The sequence below is a fragment of the Schistocerca serialis genome, chromosome 7, assembly GCF_023864345.2.
Source record: "Schistocerca serialis cubense isolate TAMUIC-IGC-003099 chromosome 7, iqSchSeri2.2, whole genome shotgun sequence".
NCBI lineage: Eukaryota > Metazoa > Arthropoda > Insecta > Orthoptera > Acrididae > Schistocerca > Schistocerca serialis.
The window spans coordinates 248,196,217-248,221,319 of NC_064644.1; the positions used below are offsets into that span (position 1 = coordinate 248,196,217).

General features: G+C 38.9%; 1 protein-coding gene across 2 annotated transcripts in view; it reads right to left on the reverse strand.

Moving 5' to 3' along the window:
* LOC126412281 (myotubularin-related protein 10-B) overlaps window positions 1-12,915 on the reverse strand; it is a 124,489-nt gene extending 111,574 nt beyond the window's left edge. Inside the window, exons 1-5 of one of the 2 annotated variants that reach the window (XM_050081792.1) lie at window positions 12,385-12,915; window positions 12,252-12,303; window positions 12,043-12,179; window positions 3,807-3,965; window positions 3,592-3,716 (exon numbers count right to left, since the gene is read on the reverse strand). In XM_050081792.1, the coding sequence (XP_049937749.1) occupies window positions 3,592-3,716; window positions 3,807-3,965; window positions 12,043-12,179; window positions 12,252-12,303; window positions 12,385-12,447 (536 nt within the window). In that variant the 5' untranslated portion in view covers window positions 12,448-12,915. The remainder of the gene's footprint in view (window positions 1-3,591; window positions 3,717-3,806; window positions 3,966-12,042; window positions 12,180-12,251; window positions 12,304-12,384) is intronic. The other variant, XM_050081791.1, reaches the window with a different exon arrangement.
* Between the last annotated feature and the right edge of the window lie 12,188 nt (window positions 12,916-25,103).

The window sequence follows — 25,103 nt, forward strand, 5'->3', positions numbered from 1 at the left end:
TGATAGTTGTACAAGGTCTACAGAAATCAGGTGAGGAATTTATGATGGAGTTGGGATATGTCACTCACTCTAGAAGTCTCACTCATCATTTGCCAGAGCCAAAGAAACAGTAAAGGTCAAGACATTTTATGATACACAGCCACTAGCACAGAGAAATAAACTATCATGAAGGAGTATATTCACCAAGTGACAGCAGGGGAACACACACACACACACACACACACACACACACACACACACACACAAAACAAAACAAACAAACAAACAAAAGGATTGAACTTTCACAAGCTTTCAGAGCCATTGGCTCCTTGGCTCCTCCTCCTGGTAGAAGCATTGAAGGGGATGGAAGAGGGCAAAGGAAAACGACTGGGGAGGTTTAGGGGACAGGGGTACAGTTCAGAAAAGTCACCCAGAACCGCATATTAGGGGAAACTTACCAGACAGGATGAGATGGAAAGACTGATTGTTGGGACTGCAGTGGACAAGATTTGAAATCCTGAGAGCTTAAAGGTGAAAGACAGGGTAACATGCAAGACAGAGATTACTACTAAAACATCATGCATGAGTTAATAAGAGTAAAAAGCTAAGTGCATTGTATGTAACATAAGTGGAAGGGGCGGGGGGGGGGGGGGGGGGGCGGTCGAAAAATATACAATTCAGAAAATGAAAGATGTAGATAATAAATTGGAGTGAAGAAAGGAATAGTTACTGTAAATAAATGTTGAGATGGAAGGAATTAATGTAAGTTAAGGCCAGATAGGTGACCAAAACCAAGGACCTGTTGTAGCACTAGTTCCCAAATCTGAGAAACTGGTGGTGTCTGGGGCAAGAATCCATATGGCGTGTGTTGTGAAACAGGCACCGAGGTCATGACTGTCATGTAGTACAGCATGCTCTGCAACAGGATATCGTGTGTTGCCTGCATACACCCTCTGCCTATGCACATTCACCCTTACTGACAACTGGGTGGTAGTCATGCCAATGTAAAACGCTGAACAGTGTTTGCATAATGACTGGTATACGATGTGTCATTTCACAGGAGACTCTCCTTTTGACAGTATATGTTTTGCCAGTTACAGGGCTGTAATAGGTGGTGGTAGGAGGGTGGATAGAGCAAGTCTTGCACTGGGAACGGTAATAGGGGTAGGAGCCGTAGGATAATACTGGATGAGAAGTGAGGTGCTCCAAAGTTGTTTATTAGAGGGGTCATTAGTACCAGGAATGATGGCCCAGGAAATCTGTTTTTGGCCTAGGCTGTGATTAATTACGTCCAGTGAAGGCTGAAGTGAGAGTGGTGGTATATTGCTGTAAACAGTCTGCATCCGAACAAATATGTTTGCCTCAAATGCCAAGGCTGTATAGGAGGGAACATTTGACATGGAAAGTATGGCAACTGTCAAAATATAAGTACTACTGTTTGTTAGTGGGCTTATGGGCAATTCAGGAACAGTCACTGTTTCCGAAGATCAGTAGTGATAATGGACACTGTGCACTCTTTGACTGAAACATCTTTACGGGCAGGAGCTATCATCAGGACTCTTACTTTCAAGCATGGTAGGCTTGTGCATCTTTGATCAACTTCGTTCATCATGATCTCCAAGCATTTTCCATTCCCCATGGAAGAAGAGGGGACACAATTTTCTTGAGGTATGCCATTCTCAACTGAAGTCTCTCATCGAAGATTAGCTCCCAAAGAGCTATTGAATCACAGGAATATTGATTGACATGTTTCAGGCACTGTTCCAAGTAGCCTCAGATATTTTCTGTTGAATGATTTAGCAAGTCAGTTGAAGTGTGATAGGGTGCCTGAATGTTTGTCAAACCAGGAATGTATGCGTGTACCCCTGTGAGCACAGCTGTTGTCATCGTGAAAGATGGGAGAATCCACAGGTGAAGATGAGGAAGAAAGGCAAAACTTGGTCACCATAAGTGCTGAAATAAATATTCTGGTTCATGCTCACAGTAACTTGAATGAATGGGTCCTAGTCATAGTACGTATCATCAAAACATCACAGAGCCACCTCCAGTCTGAATTACTATCTCCATACATTGTAGGAAATAATAAGAGTGCTGCTACTACTACTACTACTACTACTAGTAATACTACTCACACATACACACACACACACACACACACACACACACACACAAGCAAGCACACCTCACGCACACATGACCGCTAACTCCAGCACTCGGGCCAGAATGCATCATCATGTGAGATGCAAGCAGCAATACTGGTGTGTGTGTGTGTGTGTGTGCGCGCGCGCGCGCGCGCGGGTGGGGGGGGGGGGGGGAGAAGATAGTAGTGTAAAGGTGGGAAGAGAGATGAACGCTGTCTGCTGGAGTGTGCGATGAACGCTGTCTGCTGGAGTGTGCACGGACTAGACTGCCAACAGGCACAACATCAGCAGGCTGAGGGGCAGGGAGGTGGGGAAAAAAGGAACAAAACAGGAGTGGAGCATGGAAAGATAGACAGATGCGTTGGCAGAGGGCTGCAAATAAACACGGTGGGAGATGAGATCAACGGTAACAAACTGTCCCCACACCCTGCACCCAACAGTTTCCACCCTCACTGTCCTATCATCTTCTCCCCATGCACGATGCTACAGTTTTTCATGTATCTCTGTGTTTAGGATGTCATATTTCCTGAAATGTGTGTGTCATACACTAACATAATTTTGCAAGTACATTCAGTGGCATACGTAAATACCATCTGCAAAAAAGTGTCACGAATGCACTTAGTAGTAAAAAAGTCATAAATTAAAAGTCACACTTCATGGGGCAGTTTTACTGCAACAACAGTGGAAATGTAGTAAGTGATTAAGTTTTTTCTTTTCATCATTTTGTGGGGATTGTCAACGATAAAAAGTGTCATAAAGGTTTGAAATTATGGGTATAATTTGTTGTAGGTCACTAAGTGCTCTCATTCTCATGGGTTACACTGCTTTTTTCAACACACCCCTTTCACACATAGGTAGTTCTTACCCTCACAACGATTCTTTCCAGACAACACATGACATGTGTGCCAAGTTCAAGTTTGATTGAAACCAGATCAGTGTAGACACAGCAGTCAAGATTTATTCTGTCACTTTCTGCAGCAGTAGCAGAAAATGTTACAAAAGACACTGTATGCAGTTCCTCTCGCAATATTTGCCTAGAAACTGGTAGAGGTGGACCCGCATTGATTGATACCAGCAATTCACACTGAATTTTAAAGCAATTTTCGTTGTCAAGGCATCTCTAGTCCCTGTCATTAGTGTTTTTACAGCCACTTTTCTTACATAGTGTTGAATGGCTGTGAGTGATTCAATATTCCTTGTAGACTGACTGACTGCTTCGATACATGAAACTGGACAACTTTATTCAACTGGCAGTAATGGACATGTCCAAACAAGATAGCTCCTGTCTGCCATTCTGTCATGTCTTCACATTGACCAATTTTAATGTGCTTGCTTCAAGAGTGAGAGTGAGAGAGAAGGGGGAGACGGGGAGAGGCTGGGAGGTGGGGAGGGGGGGGAGGGAGAGAGGGAGGGGGAGGGAGAGAGGGAGGGGGAGGGAGGGGGAGAGAGATAGAGAGAGGCTTCAACTTACCTGTAATCATAAGCAAACAACAAATGATGTCTGGAAGGAAAAGCATGATGAAGCAATGCATTTGTCAGCATTTTTCCATGCCCTACAGGTGAGAATTTGAAGCTAAAGGAAAGTACCCTCATATTCTGAAAATAAAGGCAACAAAAATTCATTACTGACTTGTATGGAGTTCTAATACTATGAAGTTCAACAGTATAAAAATTAATTGTACCAACCTTGCAAATTATGTATATCCCTTTAACCTTATTAGTGGACACATTACTGCCGGGAATCAATTTCTTTTTCTTGTCACCAAAAACTTGATACACAATATCAACATTTGAAAGACAAACTTCATTTTCTGCTAAAAGTGAGTTTTGCTGACTTAAGGAGTCCTACAAAATAAAACAGAAAGTAATGAAGAACATACATTGATTACAGAGCTGCTCAACAAACATACATATTGGAAGAAGAGAGGAAGACAAGAAATGTAGTAGCCAGTTGACAGTTGTAGTCAAAGTTGCACAGTATAATTAAAGTACAGCATTACTATTTTACCCCATACTCATGAAAAGTAACATAAAAATATAGAGCATGGTTTCAACACACACACACACACACACACACACACACACACACACACACACACACACACACACAGCCGTACACAGATATAATCAGGGTTAGGGTATTTAGGTGCGCACTTTTTTCTTAGTGTAAATTAAAACTCTTTGGGTATCCCTTTTTCCTCCAACCATGCCTGTAATTTATTTATTTATTTATTTTTACTGTAAGCTTTTCAGTACTCTTTCTGAGCGCACTTTATTATTTCTATGAGAAATGACTTGTGAGTTTAATTCCATTTGTATATGATTTCGAATCAATATACCATTTCAGACCGCTGTACAGAACACCAATGGCATATTAAAAATACAGAACTGGAGAAATCGGCAATTGCGGAGCAAAGCCTCATGAACAAACATAAAATAATGTTTGAGGAAACAAAAATTTTGTCCCATGCGTCCACATACTGGGATTCTGTTATTGAAGAGGCTGTTGAAGTAAGAATGAGCGAGAAGCACTTTAACCACTATAGCAGATACTATCTGAGCAATGCATGGAAACGAGCGCTTGATGCAGAGAAGCAGCACAGACATTCCTTGAAGGGTTTACGTTCTCACAGAAGTGGTGGCACTGCCTGCGACAGCAGTATGTTATCACCGACCAATCACAAGCTGACAAATCTGAAGCCGTCCACGAGCTATATAAGGCCACGACAACTTCAGTGGAGACAGTCAATGCTCCTGACGATGGAGGCTATTGTCAAAAGCTTGAGATTTTATCCCAAATTGACGTAGCAAGAAAACCGAGAATGTTTTGAGTATAACACGATCTTGCAGGGGCAGGGACAATGGAATATTTTGCTTGCATCAGGGAGCAGTTACACGGCTTTGCCAAAGACAAACTTCACTCTGGTCTCACATCTAGAGATGCCATTTGGAATTAATACAAAATTTGCACCACTGGTTTCTGTGGATGTTGAAACAAGCTTAAGCATTTACATAGGCATTCTAAACGCTAACAGAAACAGACTAAATTTAAATAAATACAACAGCTTCAAGTTTATTTTTCCTTCGTCTGATGGGTAATGATTTGACGTACTTGTTTATAGCTCAATAACCTAGAATTAGTTGAATCACTTGAGTAAATCAGTTCCCTTTTCCCATTTTACCTCATTCTAGCACATTTCCCTTCCTTTCCTCATCTGAAATTTGCACATAAAAATCCTAACTCTGGTTGTAACACAGAAACTTCAGGTGTGCCCCAGGGAACTTTGTTGGGACCCTTGCTGTTCATATTGTATATTAATTATCCTGTGAGCAATATTAATAGTAACCTCAGACTTTTTGTAGATGATGCAGTTATCTACATTGAAGTTCTGTCTGAAAGAAGCTGCATAAATATTCAGTCAGGTCTTGATAAAATTTCAAAGTGGTGCTAAGATTGGAAACTTGCTTTAAGTGTCCAGAAATGTAAATTGTGCAATTCACAAAATGAAAAAACACAGTATCCTGTGACTATAATATCAGTTAGTCAAAACTGGAAACAGCCAACTCGTACAAATATTTGGATGTAACACTTGGTAGGTATAAGAAATGGAACAATCACATAGGCTAAGTCGTGGTGGTAGATTACAGTTTACTAGTAGACTACTGGGCAAGTGCAATCAGCCTGCAGAGGAGATTGCTTACAAATCACTCAGGCGGTCCATTCTACAATATTGCTCCAGTGTGTGGGACCTGTACCAAATAAGGCTAACAGGGGATATTGAATGTACACAAGAAGAGCAGCACAAATGGTCGCGAGTTTGTTTGAGCTTTGGGAGAGTGTCAAGAGATGCTGAAGAAAGTGAACTGGCAGACTTGTGAAGATAGATGTAAACTAGCATGAGAAAGTCTACTTACAAAGTTTCAAGAACCAAATTTCAATGAGGACTCTAGAAATATACAACAACTCCTATGTATTGCTCACATAGGGTTTGCGTGGACAAGATTAGAATAATTACAGCATGCACAGAGGTCTTCAAAGAATCACTCTTCCCGCACTCCATATGTCAATGAAACGGGAAGAAACCCTAATAAATGGTACAATGGGACATATCCTCTGCCAAGCTCTTCACAGTGGTTTGCAGAGTGTAGATGTAGATGCAGCTGCAATAGGTGTCAAGCATGTGGGTACCAAAATAACAAGGAGATAAATGGTATTCTCTTTCTACTGTAACTACTAAGACTTGGGTCATTCCATGTCAAGTCACCCAGGCCTTGACACCAAGCATGTCAGATTTTGATGAAACTTGGTACAATTACTTCTTTTATCATCCTGAAAGCACTTGTAAAGTTTTTTTGCTCTATCTCTTATAGTTTTTTTTATATAAATTTTTAAAGTTTTTAGATTTGGCGTTGTTTCAGCAGTCGGAAATCTTAACTTAAACGTGTCCTCACAACTAAAAAAAAATTGTATGTTAAAGAATACTCAAGATATCAGTATGAAATTTTGGAATAAGTTTGTGTATTATATCTAAATGTTAAAAAAAATTACCATAAAGATATATTAAAATCTTCCAAATGAAAAAAAATTACAAGTATACAAAAACTGCAATATCTAGAGTCTCCGACCTGATAGAAAGCTCAAATTTGTTTTAAAATACTCTTAATTGTATAGGCTATTAGATAAAAGAAAAATTATGCTGGCTTTTTAACCTGTTCAATAGTTATCTAATTTTTTAAATAATATTAATTATATTTTAAAAATAAAAAGTACCAAGTGACTTAGACACCAAAAATAAGTTTTTGTCTTCTTGGAGTAACAATGTATGCTTGGATTTTGATTTGTTAATCCTGTGTTTTGAAGTAAAAAATTATTACAGTGTTAAATAGTGCTTGGATAGTATTTTATTAAGTTTATTCAAACTTTCAGTAAGTACTGTTACTTAGTTTACAGAGATTCTTTTCCAATATCCTATAAAAGTAACCAGAACAGTAATCAGACCAAAAGTGAAATCAGTATGTCAGATATTCAAACCTGTAGCGTAGGGTTATTTAAAAAATCTGACTGTTTCCAAACAACCTACACACCTTCAAAAAAGTTACAACCGGTACCTGAATTGAGTGAGGAAGAAAAAAATTTGATCCACTTACGATCTGGAATTAATCTGTGTGAATTTAAGAATATATGTTCACACCACAGCTACTACTTTTTAAATGTTTTTGAAAAGTGTCAAACAACATGTGTAGACCCACTAAAAAGAAAACACAAAAAGCCCATCAAAAGTTGTTGAGAAGTGTAGGCTTGGATCTTTCTAAACAATTACTGACAAAAAATAGTAGCATAAAACCTGGACAAAAGCTTTGCTCAACATGCCGTAACTTTTGTGAGGAAAAATTAAGAGTTGAAGTCAATGAAAGTGAAACAGATGATGAAGTCATGGTTAAATTAGAATCATTGGAATCCAGAAATGAATCCCTCGTACAAACAAACATTGCTCTTGATAATTTAGGTTTAACACTGATAAAGCTTCAGGCTTGTCAGAACAAAGTAAAGGGTCTTATTTTAAAAGGAAGGTTAGTAGTATTGAAAAGACTGCTAAAAAGGCGGTTTCAAAAGCATTAAAATATGATGCACCAAGTTCTGATGATGACGAAGAAGATACAAGTGTGGTTGAGAAAGCAAAGGATTTTGATGTAATGATTTCTCTTATGAAAGAGAAGATGTCATCTGTTGGAGGTCTAGAAAAATCCAGATTCTGACCTTGGCTCCAGATCCTTGGAGACGAAATGAAGTGATGAAAGAATTTAATGTGAGTGAGTACATGGTGCGACAAGCTAGAAAGCTAAAATCTGAAAAGGGTATTTTGGAAACTCCTGGTCCATAAAAAGGTAAAACTCTTTCTGAAAATACAGTAAGACTTGTAACAGATTTTTATGAAAAGGATGGAAGTTCCAGAGTGCTACCTGGAACAAAAGACAAAGTAAGTGTTCAAAAAAATGTGTACATGCAAAAAAGACTCATTTTGTGTAACTTGAGAGAACTCTATTATTCTTTCAAATGGGATAATCCCAAGGTAGGATTTTCAAAATTTTGTTTCTTGAGACCTAAATGGTGTATCCTTGCTGGTGCTGCAGGCACACACACTGTATGTGTATGCAGTATCCACCAGAATGTTAAACTATTATTGGATGCTGTGAAAATTGAAGAATCTTATAAAGACCTAATTAAGATGCTTGTGTGCAACACAGAAAACCAAAACTGCATGCTACATCATTGCGACAGCTGTCCTGCAAATGCTGAACTAACTGAGTACTTAATTGAAAAACTAAGTGAAGATTATGATTTAGAAGAAGAAATGATCAAACAGTCTATCAGTGTTGAAGACTACATTTCTTTATTGGTTAGGTCATTGGAAAAGCTCACCCCGCACTCGTTTATAGCAAAATCCCAATCAGCAGCCTTTAAAAGATTGAAAGAAGACCCACCACCCAAAACAGCAATTATTGTGATGGATTTCAGTGAAAATTATTCCTTTGTTATACAAAATGAGATCCAAAGTTACCACTGGAATAGAGGTGGTTGTACTCTACACCCAGTTGGAGTTTTCCTAAGAATTGAGGAAAACAATGTTTTTGTTTCCAACCACTGTTTTATTAGTGATGACCAAGAACATGACACTGGTTTTGTTAACTTTGTACAAAAAGAAAATACAAAGTGGCTGTCATTACATCATACTGACATTGACTCAGTTCACTACTTTACAGATGGTTGTGCTGGGCAGTACAAAAATAGAAACAGTTTTAAAAATTTGACTGAACACTTGAGAGACTTTAATTTGAAGGCCCAACACTCTTTTTTTGCAACAAGTCATGGGAATCCAATTTGTGATGGCCTAGGAGGAACTATTAAAAGAATTTTAAGGAACGCCAGTCTACAGCTTTCAGATGAAGAACAAATAATGACAGCAATCGATGTGTACAAGTTTTGTGAAAAAAATATTGAAAACATTCATTTTCACTTTATTGACAAAAAAGAAGCTGATTTGCTACGGTTAAAACTAGAAAAACGTTTTTTCAGCAACCCGAACCATTCCTGGAACAAGAAGTTTTCATAACTTCAAACCACTTCCAACAAACAAGCTTGAAATTAGAAGGACTACAGGTAGTGTAAAACCCTCCTTAGTCTTTTCTTTCCATTCTTCTTCTGATTGGGTTCGTGTTGAACCATGCAAATCAAGATGGTAACTGGTACTTTGGACAGGTAAAAACAATATTCAATGATGAAGAAGATGCAGAAATTCTATTTCTACATCCTTCAGGACCAGCTGCATCATTTTATTGGCCAGAAAGAGAAGATTCTTGCATATTGCCTTTGGAGCACATAGTCTGTGCAGTAGACGCACATCAATCAAGCGGCACTGGAAGAACGAATTACTTCAAAAAAAACTGTATCAAAAGAACTGAAAGCTCTTGGATGAAGTGGAAAAACAGTTTGAATCAGCATTAATGTTTATTAAAAAGACAAAATTACTCAAAAAATTCAATGTTTCAAGCAATCAGTTGGGTTATACATAAGTGTTGTAAGAACACTATCTTTGTACATAATTCTAATGTAATCTACTATAATTAATAAACATGTTAAAAAGCCATCATTATTTTTGTTTTATCGAGTAGCCTATATGTTTAAGAGTAAATTAAAACAAATTTGAGCATTCTATCAGGTCTGAGACTCTAGATATTGCAATTCTTATAAAACAAAACATCCGTTAAAAAAAAGAAAAAAAATGCATATATATATATTTTTTTCATAGAAAATATTAATATATTTTAATAGTATCATTTTTATCTTCAAATATGTATAATAAATAAACTTGCTGCAAAAATTCATGATGTTATCTAAAAGAGTTTTTAAGATAAGCAATTTTAAAGTTTTGAATACAAATTAAATTTACCATTTCCAAAGGTTTGGAAAATGCAAAATATAAAAACTTTAAAAATTTATTTAAAAAAAACTATAAGAGATACAGCAAAAAAAATTTGCAGGTGTTGTCAGGATGGCATTAGAACCATTTGAGACAAATTTCATGAAAATCTAAGGAGGTGGGTGTAAAATTTATTTTTTATTGGGTGATTTGATATGGAATGACCCACTTAAAATTTGTGAAAGTGACATTAAAGCAATAATTTGATTTACGTCAATCTCTTGATATCAGAGGAGAGATTTTAAGGAAACTGTAAAGTTTAAAACTTTAATCTTGACATCTAAAATAGCTCCAGCAGACTGTGGAAACCCGGATGATAAGTCTGGGAAGATTAAGATTCTGAATGGACTGAATAAATTTCAATGCCTTAATACTTGCAAGAGGAGAATGCTGGAACTGGTGTGTGTGTGTGTGTGTGTGTGTGTGTGTGTGTGTGTGTGTGTGTGTGTGTGTGAATTCTCACGTACATAATTGATAAACAAGTTATCAAAACACAGTATGAGGTGTGCAGCACTTTGCAGAATAATTTTCCTTTGTGAAAGATCTGGAAGACATTCATGGTGCAAAGACAATAATACGATGACAGCTTCATTTGCCAAACAAGTTTCCATTTCTAGGAACACCTCACATTAGTATAATCACACCAAGCTATATGACAAAGCCTGGATTTGACATATCTAGGTCACAAAAGAATCTAAGGAAAGGTAGGAGAGATCAAATGGTTGGTCAACACACACACCTTACTCATGCACATCATACATGGCAAAGAAGTAAACCGAAAAATTTTCTTATGAGGCTGCTTATGCAGATAATTATCAATCTACTCTAAAAGAGTAAAATTCTAAACCTAGTGGTTACCAATATCCTACATCTCTAATTTTATGTGTAAATGACAGGCACAATGTTTGCAAGTAAATACAGCTACAGTTGAAACAGATATTAGGCCTACTATAGTAACACACTGAAAGCAGAACAACTATCCCAGCATGTACTTTAGGTGGTTTGAGAAAACTACAGAAAACCTACATGGTTCCATAGAGATTTCAACCACCTTCCTTCCAATGAGAGTAAAGTGTTTTCTCATTTTGCCACATCACTTAGCTCAAGCAATAAAATGCACAGGTGCATTGAAGTCCTACTTCAGAAATAATGCTGTTTTGGCAATATCTGTGAGCTAAAAATGATATAGAAAGTTGTGGGAGGCATAAAAAATTTGCTACTTATTTCACTGTTGGACTAATATGCCTGATACCCGGGTCCAGTATCAGCACTGTAATCACTTACTAAGAAAATTGTCATGCTGACAATAAAATACTGTACGTTAACTATACTTCATTTAATACAGCTTTGCGCTTGATAATTCAGCAAGTCTAGCCCTTGAGGGCCAAATGAAAGTCAATCACAGTTCTTTTCTCAAGCACTGCATGCTCACTGTTCTGTCAGTTCTGAGGTACAATTACAACAATTTAAATATGCTGAGAACATTTTTCCCATTGCACTACAATCTGTCCATCATTATGTTATTTTACTGTATAATGTTCAAAGCATTAAGTGCTAACACGATGTGTAAGGCCTGTAGGTTCAGGTTTTTGGTGGGGCTACTAGTAAGTGAACAATGTCATGGTACAATGTCATGGTACATTGACTGCCATGGGTAAAAGAGCAGTGCAGTCTTACTTTTGTAAAACAGTCTATACCAAAGTCACAACTACTAATCCCTACGCTCCCACCAAATCACACTAAAACCATCAATTCATAATTGACAAATTGAACAAAAACAAAACAAGAAAAGTTTCTACATGTCAATTTCTAGAAATAACCCTATAACTAGTGTGAATTGACAGTTTTCATAGAACGTTATCGAAATGAACTGTTTGAGTTGTAAGGTACATTGGCTGCCCAAAAGGCAACAGCCTATAAAAACTTTAAATACAACGACATACCTCTTGTGCCCGATCGTCTGTGGTGACAAATGATAATTTGAAATTGGTGACATAAAGTGTTCCAGATTTGCCATGTTTCTGTTCACTCACTGGAGCAAACATTAAGACATTCTGTGCTTCTGCGATGACGACTTCACCTGTAAATTCACAACAATGTAATTTCACAAGGACCTTCAAGTAATGCATAACTGTACTAAATAATTACCAACCCGCTAAGATTCTTGGGTTTAGCTCGGTGATGGAATCCTCTCCACTAGTATTCTGTTAAAAGATAAAGAAATATCCACTAATTAATGAATCTTTTATGCTGCGAATGATAGAGTGCTCTAAACAAGAAAGTACCTGCAAATCCTGATCGTCAAGTCCTACGTAGCTCCGGAAGCTGTTGGTCATTTTATCTGACATAACTGCTACTTTGATTGTGTTCTCGGAATAGAAGCTTAAGTAACCATATTTTCTATAACCCTGTCACCTTACGGATCAGAACGAGATTGTAGAATCAGAACCCCTAGAATCACATTTGTCACACATCACGTACCAGACATTATTTAAAAGCTGTCACTGCCTATTTGTGTTATATTCTTCACGAGTCCAGCATGGCAGCATATTTTCAAAACACATTACTCTCTTCCCTTAAATATTTTTTCTTAAATTGTCACACGTAACTTGTGTATCAGTGGTGCACAGCGTGTAATGCTTCAAAAAGTCCTAGCCGTAGAGCTATAATTTTTTTCATTTCTGTCGAAGTTTTGATATGAAATATAAATTTTGATAACAAATACACATCGATTTTGAATTTTAATAAATTTGGACGTACAAATAACCCAAAACAATACACATCATAGACGTGACGCGCATATCTTTACACCCTTCAAAAATAATTTCTTTGGTATTACGATGTTGTAAAATCTGTGATACTTTTCTGTTTTCTCGAACAACGATTTGTAAGAAACACCGCTTATCACACAGACATGCATTTCATGCACTTTCTTAGTAATTCCTGGGGTGGTGGCACATCTGGGCCGACCACTATCACAAGAAAGTCCATTAACAAAGTTTTAAGAACTTAATTTCAATGATTAATCTAGCTATATACTACAACACTCTTTGTAACGCTCACATAGGGATCGTGAGGATAACGCTAGAAATAATTACTGCACGTACAGAGGCATTCAAACAATCATTCTCTCCGTGCTCCATACATGAATGGAACAGGAAGAAATCCTAATAAATGGTACAATGGGACGTACCCCTGCCACGCACCTCACAGTGGTTTGCAGAGTATAGATGTAAATGTAGATAGATGCAGATGTCGGATCGAAATTTAAACTTATTTGTCCACTTGGCAACAGATGCATATGAATGAACAGATTCCCCCCAGTGTGTTCCGAAAAATGGCATAAATCTGTTTTGCTCTTGGGGAAGTTGCCGTCGCCAGGATAAATGTCACAGTATTCTTTTGTGTCTATTTGGAGCGGAGTAAGACATAGTCATTTTAGTCCTTCAATGATTACACATCGTTACTGGTACTTTTAACAGTTACGAAATTGTGTTCATAAAGAAATAAAATTTTTTGGGTAATATTTGACATTCTGTGATCAAGCGACATGCAGGAATACTACAAAGTGGGGATACCACAAAAAAGGCGAAAATATGCGAGCAGGCATGCAAAGTGAGACGATGTCGTTGGCATAAGAGCCGATTCGTATTCAAATATTCAAACTACGATACAGCTAGCGAATCTACAGAACGATTTACAGATGCGGCTATAAAAAGTCCAGTCGGCTATAGAGGAATAGGAAAATTCATTGGTGAGTAGACATACAGCTGCCAACAAGAGAATTACAGTGGTCAAAAAACCACGAGTGAAGGTACATACGCCGCAGTTCTTGCCAGAAAAACCGGAACATTGATTTTCAATGCTCGGAATACCACTGCCGCAAAATGGATGAAGTTTGCAGTGGCAATGAATGGATTAGATGCTAGGGCGGCTGCTATAGTTGCAGATGTAATACTAAATCAGCCACAAGATCAGCAATATATGAGTCGAAAGAAGCTGTCAATCAGTAGAGTATGCAAACCACTGGACCATGAACACAGCAAGTACTGAAAAACGATCAAATATGAGACAGACCACCATCTGAATATTGGCGAGATTATGGGAGAGACAGAATTGTCAGGTGCGACGTTATGGCACATCCGAATGGTGCAACTACTTGGGGCAGTCAGCAGTGGTAACGTGTGAAAAGATGATGTCTACCCAGTGGTCATAGTAGCGGACGAAGTTTATGCAACATTGGATACAACATGCATGTCAAGCATAATAATGGATACTGGGGTATTCGTTACACAAGAAACCGTGGCTATCCAAAAAGGTCAACGGTCGGACGTCAATAAGCAGGTACACTGCCTTAAAAAAATTGATCGACATATTGCAAAAGAAGGTTGCAAGACTGTTAGGAAACAAGAGAACCATGCCCACAATGAGTGAAACTGTTTAATAATAATAATAATAATAATAATGTTTATTTGTCCATGTTAACTTTATAGTCTTGGACATCGACATTTTTTGTACAATTATATCAATATCATGTCATTCCAAGAATGAATATATACATCAAGTAGCACATTGTATATCATTCCATGCAATAATGTTACAAACACATTAGCACATAATATGTCACTCCATAATACAATGATTATATACACCAATTAGCCAATTATAACAATACCACCACTAATATACTGCAGTATGCAAAAGAATAAACTAACAGTACTGCAGCTCAGAATTCTTTTAATGAGTATAAACATCTTTCTATTAACCAATTTTTCAACTTGCTCTTGAAAAGATTGCCTTGGAGTTGCTTTATATTTTTTGGCAACTTACTATAGAATTGTCTCCCAGTTACATATGGACTGTGGTCTGTAGCTTTCTTGTTAGTCCGTATCCTATGATAGTCACTTTTGGCTCGAGTATTGTAATTATGGATGTCATTGTTCTTTACACTATTTTACTCCTTCTCTTTTACAAACATTATGGTCTTAAATACATACAATGAGTAAACAGTCAGTAATTTATAATTTTTAAAATAGTCCCTACAGGACTGGCGTTTGCTTATATTAGCAATTATCCTAACTGCTCTCTTTTGAAGCCTGAAAATGCAATCCATATAGACAGTAGGTGCCCCACCTCAGACCTCGATCCCATATTGCAGATGTGAGTGTATTAACCCATAATACACTTGTTTAAGGACAAGGGGAGCTACTATATTTGCAAGACGTTTTAGTAAGTAAATATTACTAGAAAACTTTTTACAGGTGGAGCTGATATGCTCTTTCCAAGTGAGATGTTCATCAATCAATATGGCGAAAAACTTTCAACTATAGAAGGTGATTGAGTTAGAGTATTATTAAAATGTAGCAAGAACTTTATTACTACAGACTTGTCCTCATTCAGTGTAAACTTATTCACTGTTACATATTCTGTGATCGTTTCAAAGTTGTCTTTGTTGCTTTGGAATGCTGCCCACTCTGTATAGCCCCAGCTAATAAAAGATGTATCATCAGCATAGTTCACTAGTCTGGAGTTTTGTGGCTGTGTTATATCATTAATATATATATACACACTCCTGGAAATGGAAAAAAGAACACATTGACACCGGTGTGTCAGAACCACCATACTTGCTCCGGACACTGCGAGAAGGCTGTACAAGCAATGATCACACTCACGGCACAGCGGACACACCAGGAACCGCGGTGTTGGCCGTCGAATGGCGCTAGCTGCGCAGAATTTGTGCACCGCCGCCGTCAGTGTCAGCCAGTTTGCCGTGGCATACGGAGCTCCATTGCAGTCTTTAACACTGGTAGCATGCCGTGACAGCGTAGACGTGAACCGTGTGTGCAGTTGACGGACTTTGAGCGAGGGCGTATAGTGGGCATGCGGGAGGCCGGGTGGACGTACCGCCGAATTGCTCAACACTTGGGGCGTGAGGTCTCCACAGTACATCGATGTTGTCGCCAGTGGTCGGCGGAAGGTGCACGTGCCCGTCGACCTGGGACCGGACCGCAGCGACGCACGGATGCACGCCAAGACCGTAGGATCCTACGCAGTGCCGTAGTGGACCGCACCGCCACTTCCCAGCAAATTAGGGACACTGTTGCTCCTGGGGTATCGGCGAGGACCATTCGCAACCATCTCCATGAAGCTGGGCTACGGTCCCGCACACCGTTAGGCCGTCTTCCGCTCACGCCCCAACATCGTGCAGCCCGCCTCCAGTGGTGTCGCGACAGGCGTGAATGGAGGGACGAATGGAGACGTGTCGTTTTCAGCGATGAGAGTCGCTTCTGCCTTGTTGCCAATGATGGTCGTATGCGTGTTTGGCGCCGTGCAGGTGAGCGCCACAATCAGGACTGCATACGACCGAGGCACACAGGGCCAACACCCGGCATCATGGTGTGGGGAGCGATCTCCTACACTGGCCGTACACCACTGGTGATCGTCGAGGGGACACTGAATAGTGCACGGTACATCCAAACCGTCATCGAACCCATCGCTCTACCATTCCTAGACCGGCAAGGGAACTTGCTGTTCCAACAGGACAATGCACGTCCGCATGTACCCCGTGCCACCCAACGTGCTCTAGAAGGTGTAAGTCAACTACCCTGGCCAGCAAGATCTCCGGATCTGTCCCCCATTGGGCATGTTTGGGACTGGATGAAGCGTCGTCTCACGCGGTCTGCACGTCCAGCACGAACGCTGGTCCAACTGAGGTGCCAGGTGGAAATGGCATGGCAAGCCGTTCCACAGGACTACATCCAGCATCTCTACGATCGTCTCCATGGGAGAATAGCAGCCTGCATTGCTGCGAAAGGTGGGTATACACTGTACTAGTGCCGACATTGTGCATGCTCTGTTGCCTGTGTCTATGTGCCTGTGGTTCTGTCAGTGTGATCATGTGATGTATCTGACCCCAGGAATGTGTCAATAAAGTTTCTCCTTCCGGGGACAATGAATTCACAGTGTTCTTATTTCAATTTCCAGGAGTGTATATATATATATATATATATATATATATATATATATATATATATATATATATACTTTAAAAAAGAATGGTCCAAGTATACTTCCTTGTGGAACTCCACAATTGAGAGTTGTGTATGCTGACTTTACTGTTTGGATCTTACTTTCATCCTTATAATTTAGTTTTGTGCACTGTCTTCTACCATGGAGATAAGAAGTTAGTAATTTTAGAGCTACTCCTCTTATCCCGTAATTTTCTAACATGGATAACAGTACTGCATGATTCACAGAATTGAATGCTTTAGACAGATCTAGGAAAGTCCCTATAACTTTGTTTCCTTCAACCAGCCTGTTCAGTAGTTCATGAAAGAAGTTGCTAATGCTGTTATTGTAGATCGCCCATTTTGAAACCCATGTTCTGTTTTATTTAATAGTTTGTATTTACCGAAGAAGGATTCCATTTGATCTAGAATTTTTCTTTCAAGTAGCCGGCCCAGTGTTGAAATCAAAGAGATTGGTCGGTAGTTATTTATGTCTGTGATAGCCCTCTTTTTATACAGTGGTTGTATCTCAGTGATTTTTAAAAGCTCTGGAAAGGTCCCCTGGCCAATTGAACTGTTAATTAGATGTGTTATTGGTTTTATCAACTCATTTTTGCATTCTTTAAGTAGTGTGGACTATATCTCATCCCAGCCACTAGATGATTTCACTTTGAGTTTTGAGATTATATTCATGATCTCAAACTCTGTTACACTCCTTAGGAAAAATGAATTACTTATTTTAACTGTGTTTATTTTCAGGGCTGATTCACCTCACTTCTCTGCATGCCTTACTAAAATGTTTAAAGAAGGCCTCACATACAGACTTTGGTTCATTCAACAGCATTCCATTTTCTTCTAACGCAATGTTGCTGCAGCCTGGTTATTCTCTATGTTCACATTGTTTGTTTACAGTATGCCAGGCTGTTTTGCTAATGTTACTAGTTTTTCATATCTGTTCAGCATAATGAAATGCTTTTAGTCTCTTCAGGGATTCCCTGTATGTCTTTCTGGTGCTTTTGTATTTTGTAAGGGAGTACTGCAATTTTGTTTCTCGGAACAGCACATTAAGGTCCTTCATATTTTCCTTTAGTTTATGTATTTCTGGGGGAATTTTAAGCTTCTTTGTGGGACCTGATTTCTTTAGTTCTTTTTATACTATTGGACATGCCTGATTAAAACTATGGTTAAATATTTAATAGAAAAGGCCCCAATTTTCATTAATACCGTATGATCTATATACCTTACCCCACTTTCTCTCAGCAAGCTTCTTCCTAAGTAAGTTATAATTAATCTTCCTTTTAGAAGTGTGTAGGTCACTATGCAGAACTATTTTGTTGTCTGTACTAATTTCTATGGATAGATCTGTATGGTCTGAGAGATATGTTTCAACCACTCTTATCACTGTATGTTCGCTATCTAGATTCGAAAGAACATGATCAATACAAGATTTTGAGTTATTCTGGTTGGTTCATCATTTATTTTGTTATAGTTATAGCAATGCAATAAATCAGAATATCTAAGATAATCATTTATTTTGTTATAGTTATAGCAATGCAATAAGTCAGAATATCTAAGATATTTTACACTACCAGTTGAGTTTAAAGTGTCTATGTTTACATCTCCTGTTATTACCTGCTTTTGTTTGTTGACAGTTTATGTTGGTATCACTGGCGTTATGGCGAGAGAGCTACGAGATATACTTCACCATTTACATGCCCAAATGGCGTCAGTGGCCGGCAGTAGGCGCGACGGGCCATGAGAACCAGCAAGAGCGCCTTATTCAGGGAATGGGGTGGTTAATTCAACAAGCTTACCAACACCGTTACAGCGGTTATATGTAAAACGTGGGAAGTCAGACTGTTACTACCTCATTGATTCTGGTTCATATGTCAGCACATTGCAAGTTGGTGAACATGGAGGTGTGGCTGCAACATCATTGATATGCCTCACAGCAGTGACTAGTTTACCAGAATTGACATACAGAAGTCATGAAGTGGAGGTATACCTAAGATTTCATAAGTGTTATATGTGGCGATTCGTGCTAGCAGAGGTGGCAAAGCCCATAATCGTTAGTCAGAAGAGGATTGAGATCAGTCTCAGCTCTGCTCAGATTAGGTGGGACTGAGAAGTTGTCACAAGTTTTGTAGACCAGAATGCTATGAATGCCATGGGTTATACAGACAGTTTGATGATGTGGAAGAATAGTAGCAGAAACTCACACTAGGGGTTTCATACAACACAGTGAATTATGCCTAGCCAGGGTAACCCATCTCACGACAACTGAGAGGGTTAACACCAGACCATTTTGTGGTGGCAAAACATGACACGCTGCAAAAAGGCATGATATGAATGTCTGATAGCCAGTGAGCGACACTGACAGATCTTGTCAGAAAGAATGATAGAACATGGAGATTCTGCACTGATTACCACATGTTGAATGTTCAAAGGATTCCAGACCGCTACCTAGTAGGGATGTTGACAAGATAACGATATATCAATATCTTTTCCAAGAATTATCGATATATATCGGCAATAAATGTTTCAGCGATGTATTGATATGGAAATGGCAATATCGACTGCCAGTATTTTTATTTTATATTTAATTTTTTCGCAATTTTCGATAAATATTTGACATTGTTCTTTTAAAATTGTAGTAGAACATAATTTTACTTTCACTGTATCTAGGGGTCTTACAACTTTTTTAGCTTTAATCACGTCCAGTCTTCTTCTTTGACTGAGTGAAGCAAGCATAGGTGGCACAAAGAAGAAGTCTGATAGCACTGGGTGGTGGCAGTGTGGATGGAAAAACAAGATTACCGATGTGAAGAAATAGCAGACCAATTGTGTTAAAAAAGATTTAACGCAACTAGTATGCTACTTCTTCACATTGGCACTCTTCAAAAACAGTTGCTGAAACTGATGAACAAAAACCTAACTGACAGGATTGGTCTTTGTATTGGGCGGAGACGTGTGAGGAGCTTGGCACTACCAACAGAAACTGCAACGTTCAACTTCACCACGACATTTTGACACTATGACTGCTAGTTCACTGGCGTTTGCAGAAATTAAAACAAACAAAAAAAATAGGGAAATCGACCTGAAGTTTTCTAGAAAAATCTGAGGAAACCGAACAACGGACCCACTGGACTCCTTTTATTGCGCAGTTGCCATTGTTAGCAAAGTGGTTATTGCCAAGCATGGACATACATATTTTTCCTTTCAGTTCTTGCTCTAAGGGGGATAAGCAGCCTGCTAACTTGTTGATGTACACAACATCAAATAATAAATCAATATTTAAATACACATTTCCAAAACCGGCAGTATATTTACAATGTGCATCCGATATTTTTAAAGGCCGGTGCTTTGAAACTATTTTCGTTAATATATCGATAACTCTTTCGATATGTCGAGGGCAATTACTAACACGGTTTAAATATCGATATATCGGATTCCTGATATTTTTAAAAATATTAACAGTCCTACTACCTGGTGCCGAAAGTCAACTGGCTTTACGATGTGCTGGCAGGAACAACTGTTTTGAGCGTGATAGACTACAAAAAGACGTACAATCAGATACCAATAGTGGAAGACGCCATACAAAAGACTGTGGTTATAACTCTGTTAGGATTGTTCGAGTGTTTCGGGCTGAAAAGTGCTGTGAAGATGAGGCAGCGTTTGACTGACGAAGTACTGTGAGCACTGCAACGTTGTTTTGCGTATCTTGGCGACATTCTGGTGTTTTCAATGTCACCGCCGTTGCAAGAAGAATACCTTAATGCTGTTTTCAACCACATAAATAAATATGGTGCAGGAGTAAACCAGGTGAAGGGTGTGTTCTGATTGCAGCAATTGACGTTTCTGATCTATGCGATATCACAGCCAGAGTCCGCCCCTTGAAGTACAAAACAGACATCATGAGAGACATATTCACCTGACAGAGTTTCACTAACTCAGATTTTTAGAGATTGTAAGTTTCTATCGTTGCCATCTGCCAAGGACAACTGAGATACAAGCATCCTTCTCTGCAGCACTAGTGGGTAAGAATGTAACAGACCGATAGCCACTGCAGTGGACCCCAGAAATGCAGAGGGTTTTTGACCAGGTAAAAGCCAGTCTGCAAAAAGCATGGTTCAATTTGCACAGCTGGTGCTCCAAGTGCGGTTATCAACAGCAGTCGGCACCAGCCAACAAGCAGTGTGTGTGGCCCTCCAGCAGTGTGTAGATCGTCACAGGCAGACTTTACGACCTTTTTTTGTGCGAGCTCACAGTGTCAGAAGTCAAGTTGGGTGTGTATGACAGAGAGCTGCTGGCGATTTATGAGGCAGTGATATATTTTTGCTCACATGTAGAGGCTAAGGCATTTACAATGTACACTGAACACAAGCCTATAACCTTCACTTTCAAGAAACATAAGGACAACTGTCCCCAGGAAAATCCTGGCAATTACAAGTCATTGGCTATTTCGCTACAGATATACAACACATTAAGGGGGCCGAAAATGGCCTAGCCAATTTCTTTTAAAGAGTCTAAGCCATCTCCTATACAACAGATTACAGGCAATTGGCTGCCATACATGCTACAGATCCCAAGCTAATGCACTATTTACAGAGCAGCTCTAGTGGACTGCAGTGTAAACAGATAGTCAGAAGAAGGGAAGATTAATATCTGGTGTGATGTGCCCAGGATAAACCTAGACCTTTCGAGCCGAAGGAGTTAAGAAAAGTGGTTTTCAATGTAATACATAACTTAGCCCATCAGAATGCAAACACTAATATGAAGCTCCTAGAAGAAATATTTGTGTAGCTGAACATGAGAAAGGATTGCTGTAATTGGAGGAAGACGCATATAGAAAGCCAGAGGTGACAGATATGGAGACACATCCACAAAACAGTGGGATAATTCCTAGAGACAACAGAAGGGTTGGTGCACATGCATTTGGACATCGTGGGGCCACTGACACCCTCAGAAGGATATCCTTACTTGCTCATTGCGATCGACAAATACATGTGATGGTCTGAGGCAGTACAGATTACAGATACCTCTGTTAAGATAGTAGCAAGAGTTTTCCTTTTGACATGGATAGAAAAGTTTGGCTGTCTGTTGCGTGTGACCACATTGTGCTTGGAACCGGTCAATCTGTGTGTGTTTTAGCACCATCTCACATGTTGATACCACCCAGCTATTAACAGGATGGTGAAACGCTGGCACAGAACTCTAGAAGCGCAATTGATGTGCCATAAGAAGAGTTGGTCCTCCACATTGCCATTAATGTTGTTAGGTCTCGGACCATATGCAGGCAGAGATATAGGGGCTTCAACGGTGGATATAGTGTAAGGATAAATACAGTGCTTACCAGCAGAACTTTTTGCAGCACATGCAGAACCAGAAACAGTGGATTTACTGATGTACTACAGCAAGTAAATTACGCAACCAAACTACAACCTTCACGTCTCTCGTGATATGGGGAATTCAATCTGTTCATACACAAAGAACTGAGCAAAATTTTGAAAAGAGGAGACCATATGATGCAGATGGATTGTAATGGCAAACAGCTGGCTGTCTCCCTAGAATGGGTAAAACCTGCTCATATGTTTGTGGCAGTTGATGAAATAGTGCATGAACAGCAGAGCAATATTGCGCCTGCTGCGCCAGAGCAAACCGAAAAGAATATGGCACAAGCAGAGAACATAATGCCAGCAACATGTCAAGCAACCATAGAAGACACTCTGGAAACTCCTATAAACCACACCAGAGCAGGCCGGCACATACACTACAAGTACCTATATGTTCCAAAAGCTGCACAAGACTGCAGGGGAGGGGGGTAGGGGGTTGTGTGGCATTTGCCGCTGGCAGAATAAATTGCACAGAGTGTATTTTTGTGTCTTGTTTGGAGTGGACTATGCGATTGATTGTTTACTGCTTGAATGATTATTCTTTATAATTCATTCTGTTTACAGTTCATGATATTGTGTTAATAAAGAAATAAATTGTTTTTGTGTAGCATCTTGAAATCTTGCGGTCTAGCTAATTTCGTAACGAATGCACAGGATTGCTAAACTTTCATACCTTCCTTTAAGAAGTACTTAATTAATGCTCACATCTCGATTTTTTTTTCATCTTCACAAATCACTACATGGGAACAATAACAGAGTGATGTTCACATCAGAGATCTCTACTCAGAGCACTGATGTGTTTACACATGAACGATGACCTATTATTATGTGGGAACCTAGTTGCACTAGCACTGACATCTGGTGATGATTCCACAAGATTTTCAAAGTACCCTCATACAAAGGAAGGGGGACATACATGTTGGATACGAAAACATATTTTCTGCAGGTCCTAAAATGGGGCTACAAATACACTTATAAAAGAATTTACAATCGAAGATGGAAATTCGTTCGAAAATAATTTCCTACTGACAAAACAAATTTCGATATTTGAAATGTAGGGATTATCTGTCATCTCTTCAATATTTTTGCCCTACCCTCAAAAAGACAATTTTAAAATTTTTATATTTTGTATTAGATCATATTTACAATTCCCAGAAGACTCATTCAAAACCTAATATTTTCTCTCTTGCATCCAACATCAGTTAAATAAGACAATGTATTAAAGTTATTCTATACCAGATTTTGAAGTTACACTTTTTGCAAGTGCGCTAATATACATTGTAACGTAATTAGTGGCTGGATGTTCACATTCCTTTATTAAAAGTTATCATCAAGCTAAAATTATCCTGCCATCAAAACCTTCTTACTTCCCTCCCAAAATCCAGAGGAGAGGTATTTAAGTGTATGTGTGTTGCCAGTACTAGACTAGGAATGTACCTTCAGTACTGCACTAATTTTCACAATTTGTAGAATTAAGTGCTCTGCTGTGGAAATATAAATCACCTTTCACTAACTAACCAGTAAAACTTGGTAAACCACAAATAAATCACAACCATGCATCAGATTACAAACATCTCATATACTTTCACCACATAAATTAACTATTATGTGCCCATGACAATGGTAAATGCTTTAACTACCAGCAACCTTTAAAGCAGAAAGTTAATAATGTATTCGTATTAAAACAAACACCATGACTCCAGGCATATGCAATTTAAAATAAGAAAACACATATCATATTGTTGTTGTTGCTTGATGCTGGCCACACAAAATAAAATAATACCCCACATCCTACTGTTGGGGTGATAGCTGTGCACTTACCATACGGGTATAAAATGATCAAATTTTCTGTGTTGACTAAGTACAGTAATACCATTATTTTTATCCAACTCTGACTAATTACGTCACTAGTATTTTAATAAATGCAGGATGTCATATAAACACACATAAAAGACAGTGGCATGATATTAAAGTATAAATTATTTTATGTACCACTATATATTTTCAGGAATAAATCTCTTTGGGTGCCAGAAGGACGTGCAGGCACACCACTTTCACATAAGATTATAGAATCTAGGGATCTGTTAGCGACAACAGCTGCCACAGAGAGGAAGCTATCTGACTTGTGACAGCGGCCTGGTGTGGAATATCTGAGAAACTATGATTAATGTGCTTTATGCCTGCCATGAGCTTAAACATGTACTTGCCTTATCGATTACGGAATAAAGTGCATGTTATACGTAACTGTGTTATTACTGCCCATTACCTTTACCCCATCTCTGAATAAAATCCACATCAGTTACCTGCAACGACCATGTATGGCTCATTTGAAAGCTTCTATGTTTCCAGTTCAGATACTGTGTGTCAACACGAGGCATCTGGTAACTGTTGAGCACCAGAATTCCTGCACAAGACAGTGGCTTTCCTACAGATGTGTTTAGTGCTTCACAGCGAAATACTCAACAACCGATGTTCATGCAGGCAGACGATCACTCACAGTGCAGTGTCACTAGTACTGACAATGCTACATATGATGCTGAATAATGTATCCCTTCAGATAATCGCGTGATTTCCTTCCAGACTTGACTTCTCATGCATATCATT